Genomic DNA, 6,271 nt, shown 5'->3' on the forward strand with positions numbered 1-6,271 from the left:
CGCACTTACACTCACACACACACACACACTGACCAAGTGCTGCAACAAATAAAACTGTTTTGCGTGAATGTAAACAGAATTTTAAGAGCCTTTTCCACTAGGGGCCCAGGCACCACTAGCAACCGGTGTTCCCTACTAACCGGGGCCAGTTAAAACATTAATTTCGTATAAAAATAATGATTTAAAATATGCAACAGGGTGCCATTTGCGCGTACGCCGGTTCCGATTCGGATCCATTAAAATCGCACACGTTCGCGCCCTATCTTGCCCCGGGGGTTGAGGATTTTTCATTTATGATCATTTGCAAATTTACGTAAATAAAAGATGATTCGGTTTTGGGGGTGGGAGCGTGAGCGTTTTCGGGCCACTGGGCAGCGGGGCAATGCTTTCCGAACACTTTGCGTGCGTGCTGTGTTTGATTCCGTTACGGAAGTTCAACTTGCAAAAGTTTACTTCTTCCTGCTGCTGTTGCTGCTGCAGCTGCCCTGTGTCACGCCCCCATTACAAACAAACCTGTCCATCCCGGTTATCGGTTAACGATAGTGTTGTAAAATGGTTCCAAGCAAAACTAATCCCTGGCCCATGCTGGGTCCACCAGGTTGCACAAGCCCGACCAGATTCACCCACCACAAGCACGGTAACACAACTTTTAATTACTAAAGTACACATTATTTTCCACGATGCAGTTGTCGCCTTCCGAAGGACCGAGCGGGTTAGGTTTGCAAAAACTTTTTTAAGCCGGTACGGATGGCATTCTTTGGCATTAGCCTCGGTTTTTACGTTTGCACAAAACGACTCCTAGTCGTCCTCCACGGACCACCAAGGTGGTGGTAAACGTCTGCAAAGTTTCGTGCCCGGGCAAAGGATTAGGCGCACTTGGCACATGCACCTAGGGCACGTGATGGTGGCTCAGGTGAAACTAATTAGTTTGAACTATAAAACGGGGAACGAGAGTTTTATGGGTGATTATAGGCCGAGAAGATGGAAGCGGGCCCAGTTCGAAGGAATTGGAATGGGGAACGTTTTACTGAAGCGATTCTTAAAGACAACATACCTCTTGAGCGCTTTTATCGATCGATCAGCAATAAAATTGTTAGAGCAATTCAGCTGCAGAATTGTTTTATAGCAGTTGTCAGTCCAGTTTTGTCAGTTGGAGACAGTTTTGCCAAAATTAAGAGATAAGAGAGTTTCAATTTATTGAGCTTTTTCATTCATTTCATTCAACATTCATTGTAAAACTCTAAACTCAAAAACAGATCAATGCCAAATTTTTTGACCAATTTTTGAAATTCTGACACACTGGTCGGGGATTAAATGAAAATGGCTTCCGATATACATTCGGCAAGTATGATTTGAAATTCAGCGAGATAAAGATCCTATGCGTATCAGCACCTGAGGTACCTTATGCAAGGAGCAAAGTCACCGTTCGAACCATAAACGCACTCCTCCATAACCTGCTCAAGTATTTATTTTTGAACATCATTCGATTCGCAATCAATGACATCCGAATACGATCACGGTGGAGATAAACAGGAGAAAATGTCTATTAATAAACGATCATAAAACTTACGGTTTGCAGTCATGATAGCCTCATTCATAACTTACCACCTTGATCGAATAGGCTGCCAACTCATTGTTATGTTCAAGTTCGAACTGCGAAAAACAGTTTGTCAACCACCATGGCCATTCTAGGAATCGCAACCGATATTGAACACTCATTTCCTCAATCTACGCTTATCTACGCCAGCCAGCTACTGGGACACTCGAACGAAAGTGTAATTTCCCGTGTGCAGCTACTTAAATCAACTCAACGCATGCCGTACTGTACTCCTCTGCAAGAAAGTGCTTACCTGAAATGACTTTCCAACACGGCTCGATTGGACCAATTTACGATATCCCGGATCAACGTATGCCGTAACCCACATACGACCACCATTTTGCTACCCGTCTTCATTTATGGACCCGTGGGCTCGAATCATCCGAGCAGCAATAGACATCAAATGACCGCATGCGATATGTCGCCACCGTGCACAGCGCTAAATGTTTATGTGGCCCACCCATTAGTGGCGACTGAAAAAAAGACAACCGTAAGACCGCCTGCACGATAACGTGTTTGACCGTGGTCGTGGTCAGCTGCATAGCCGTTCCGTTCCTGTGCAAGTCGGCTGGACTCATAAACTATATACCGCATGATAAGGATACAGGGTTGCGGCTTGCTATAAAAGCGTTTGGCTTTGCAAACGAACGACACAGTACAAGACATACGTACAGCGAAGATGAGACTAACAGTGGCAATAGGTGTGGCCTTGCTAGCCATCATTGGATCAGCAACTGCAAAACCATCGTCAGCAGGAAGCTGCACTAAGCTGGAGGAAGGAGCGACCTACGGCATTGCAGGTGATTGTGCAAAGTATTTGCTGTGCAGGAAAGGTGCGTTGGAGATCAAGGAATGCAAAAGTAGCTCCGAGTATGATACGGTAAGCGGCAAGTGTGTGCCGACTGGATCTGCTACCTGTGCTGTTGAAGCAAACCCCGAACCGGAACCACAACCCGAACCAGTGCCTGAGCCCGAGCCGGAAGAGAGCCCGGAGCAGTACGACTATCTTTGCCAGAAGGTGTTGTACGGTGTACGAGTGCATCCTAATGCATGTGACAAATTCCTTGTTTGTTCTAAAGAAAAGGCAGCTATAGAACTGTGCGCAGAAGGATTCATTTTCGTGGATGATTTTATCAGCTGTGTGCCTGGAAATAAGGAGACGTGTACGGTTCAGCCTGATGAGCCGTCAACCACTGAGAGTCTACCAAGTGGTTCCGATGAGTCGGAAGAAGGTGAAGAATCTGGTTCTGACGAAGACTCTGATGAGGGCGCTACTACCGAACCGGAACCATCGAACCCACCAGCTGATGTAACCGAATCTGGTGAAGAGCCCTCGGAGACTCCCGGCCCCTACGACTATCTCTGTGCGAAGACTCTGCTCGGAAGTGTGGCTCACCCCGAGTCCTGCACGAAGTACATCTCGTGCTACAAGTACAAGGGCAAGGAGGAGTCTTGCAAGCAGGGATACGCCTACTCGTCTAAGCTGCATCTGTGTGTCAAGCAGAAGAATGGAGGCTGTGCCGATGCTCCGGAAGAGCAGCCAACTACTGAGGCCGCCACTCCCGAACCGGAACCTGAGCCATCGAACCCGCCATCTGAAGAGACCGAGTCTGGAGAAGAGCCCTCGGAGACTCCCGGCCCCTATGACTATCTGTGCGAGAAGACTCTGCTCGGAAGTGTGGCTCACCCTGAGTCCTGCACGAAGTACATCTCGTGCTACAAGTACAAGGGCAAGGAGGAGTCTTGCAAGCAGGGATACGCCTACTCGTCTAAGCTGCATCTGTGTGTCAAGCAGAAGAATGGAGGCTGTGCCGATGCTCCGGAAGAGCAGCCAACTACTGAGGCCGCCACTCCCGAACCGGAACCAGAGCCATCGAACCCGCCATCTGAAGAGACCGAGTCTGGAGAAGAGCCCTCGGAGACTCCCGGCCCCTATGACTATCTGTGCGAGAAGACTCTGCTCGGAAGTGTGGCTCACCCTGAGTCCTGCACGAAGTACATCTCTTGCTACAAGTACAAGGGCAAGGAGGAGTCTTGCAAGCAGGGATACGCCTACTCGTCTAAGCTGCATCTGTGTGTCAAGCAGAAGAATGGAGGCTGTACCGATGCTCCGGAAGAGCAGCCAACTACTGAGGCCGCCACTCCCGAACCGGAACCAGAGCCATCGAACCCGCCATCTGAAGAGACCGAGTCTGGAGAAGAGCCCTCGGAGACTCCCGGCCCCTATGACTATCTGTGCGAGAAGACTCTGCTCGGAAGTGTGGCTCACCCTGAGTCCTGCACGAAGTACATCTCTTGCTACAAGTACAAGGGCAAGGAGGAGTCTTGCAAGCAGGGATACGCCTACTCGTCTAAGCTGCATCTGTGTGTCAAGCAGAAGAATGGAGGCTGTGCTGATGCTCCGGAAGAGCAGCCAACTACTGAGGCCACCACTCCCGAACCGGAACCAGAGCCATCGAACCCACCAGCTGAAAAGACCGAATCTGGAGAAGACCCTTCTGAAACCTCTGGCCCATACGACTATCTGTGTGCGAAAACTCTTCTAGGAAACGTAGCTCATCCCGATTCCTGCACAAAGTACATCTCGTGCTACAAGAACAAGGCCAAGGAACAAAACTGCAACAATGGCTACTATTTCTCGGTGTACCTGCGATTGTGTATCAAGGGAAACAGTGAAACTTGCGCAGACATCAATGGAGGAAACCAGGAGCCAACTCCAACGGAACCTCAACCTGAACCGACGGAGGAGCCAACGACTACAACCGAACTGGTTCCTCCCGAAACCGGAGGTGATCCAGGAGAGACCAACACCGGTTGCATCGAGGGTTTCACCGGATTCTTGCCGATCCAGAATGATTGTGTGAGCTACGTGTACTGTTTCCAGGGCGAACCAGGTGTGAGGACTTGCCTGGAGAACTACATCTACTACGACCCATTCAAGACTTGCCTGCCAGGTGATCCAGTGCTGTGTCAATTGTATTCGGTCTAGACCTCCTCTTCGGTCCTTGAGCTGGCGCGAGAATCATAACATTCTGCTATAAAATTATAGTACAAAGTAGTTTGAATATGAAATCTTCTTTTACACTTATTAACATTATTGTAGAGGTAGCTTCATCCTTGCGACACACGCATCAGGGTCAGTGCCTGCACTCGATACGGATGAATAAATAAAACAGAAAATAAATCAAAACACTAAACTACACCTGCAGCTGACATGCCGAGCTTCAGCCCACGTTCCTCCGGTCGCTCGATTATCGAAACCTTATTGATTGGCAATGAAGCTAAACCGCACAACCTATCTCACCCAAATAAATACGCCGATAAAACTGAAAGCACCGGCGTCGGTGGGATGGTGCATTACGCACCATCGATACGCACGCGAGCAACCATTACACGCTCGTTGTGCGTGTGTTTCGAGCATGTGAGTTTAATTGCTTGTCCTTTTGTGTAGCTCGTGGGCTAGTTGGAAGTGGTTCAGTATGAGGCAGCTAGTTCACCAATTCGAAGTCAGACATCCGTTACAACTGGCGGTGTGTTACCATCTATCTGTATACCACCCGTCACACACCCATGCACGGGGTTACGATTAGCTGAAAGATAAAAACAGAAAGTACCAACCGGAACTGCGAAACGCTCGCTCGTTTCGCCTAGCGACGCAGTTAACGATGCTCCCGAGTACCTGAAGAACAGCGCACCCACCCTAAAAGAGGGCCGATTTTTCGGGAAGTAGTTATCGATTTTCCTTCCTTCCGACTGGGAACCGTTACGTGCGCTTTCCAACTGACAGACGGCATAACCTCAGACTACTCGGGTTGCGTTTTCTTTTCAGCGCATGGTACGGTGGCCATCCGGCCTTTGTTGATGGGGCGGTATGCGTGCGGTTTTGCTTTCACGTTTCCGGGCTTGGCTTTTCAATTATGTCCCGATCACTGCTCGTGCAGTTCGCATCAAAAGGATGGTGGAAGCGAACGCGGTTTTGTGGCCGGCTGGGGCGGCGACCGTTTAGCGCACAATTCTGTAAATCCTTGCTTGAGCAATTTGAAGAAACTGTCTGCCATCTGTCTGTATAAAAAGGGGCTATTGGTAAGGGGGGGCGTTGAGGTTTCTTTTCTACTTGCAGCAAGTGCAAGGCTATGTGGTGCGATCGGTATGGGATAATTGGTGAAGAGAAGGCGGCAGGACTCAAATTACGTTCTACGACTCATAGATAGGGAGCTCTAGGGTCAGTCATCAGTTGATGATACACATCCTTGATGTTGAGCGAGCTCTGGGATGGTTGGAAGTTTCAATCGACAGCTGAATAGCTGAAAACCCATTCCCCCTCCGTACCCATGCAAACAAACGCAAAAAACAGGAACCCTAAACGATCGGTCGTAATTACTAAATCCTCGTTAGTTATTGTGAGCTGTAAAGCCAAGCCAGCCGACAAGCAAAAAATTGAAAATCGCAAACCTTTTCACAGGAATGATGATGTGCTTTGTAATTGCAATCAGTGATGTTTAGTGCCGCTAGAGTGAAAATGCTTCCCCGTTGGTACGTCAACTCCGATAACATTTACATCGCAAAATACCTTTGATGCAATTGTACGGTACCTCGGCGCTCAAGCTTGTCAAATGAGCAGCCAGTGAGCAAGTCTTTGATCAATCTCGAAATATTTCAATCGTCCATAGCCTT

At 48.7% G+C, this 6,271-nt stretch overlaps 1 protein-coding gene across 1 annotated transcript; it reads left to right on the top strand.

The window, feature by feature from the left end:
- The first annotated feature begins 2,245 nt into the window (after positions 1-2,245).
- On the top strand, positions 2,246-4,805 carry LOC118508568. The gene has a single exon (XM_036048467.1). It carries the CDS (start codon positions 2,277-2,279, stop codon positions 4,584-4,586), a length of 2,310 nt encoding a protein of 769 aa, XP_035904360.1. The 5' UTR covers positions 2,246-2,276; the 3' UTR covers positions 4,587-4,805.
- The last annotated feature ends 1,466 nt before the right edge of the window (positions 4,806-6,271 follow it).

Source organism: Anopheles stephensi, chromosome 2, assembly GCF_013141755.1.
Source record: "Anopheles stephensi strain Indian chromosome 2, UCI_ANSTEP_V1.0, whole genome shotgun sequence".
Lineage (NCBI taxonomy): Eukaryota > Metazoa > Arthropoda > Insecta > Diptera > Culicidae > Anopheles > Anopheles stephensi.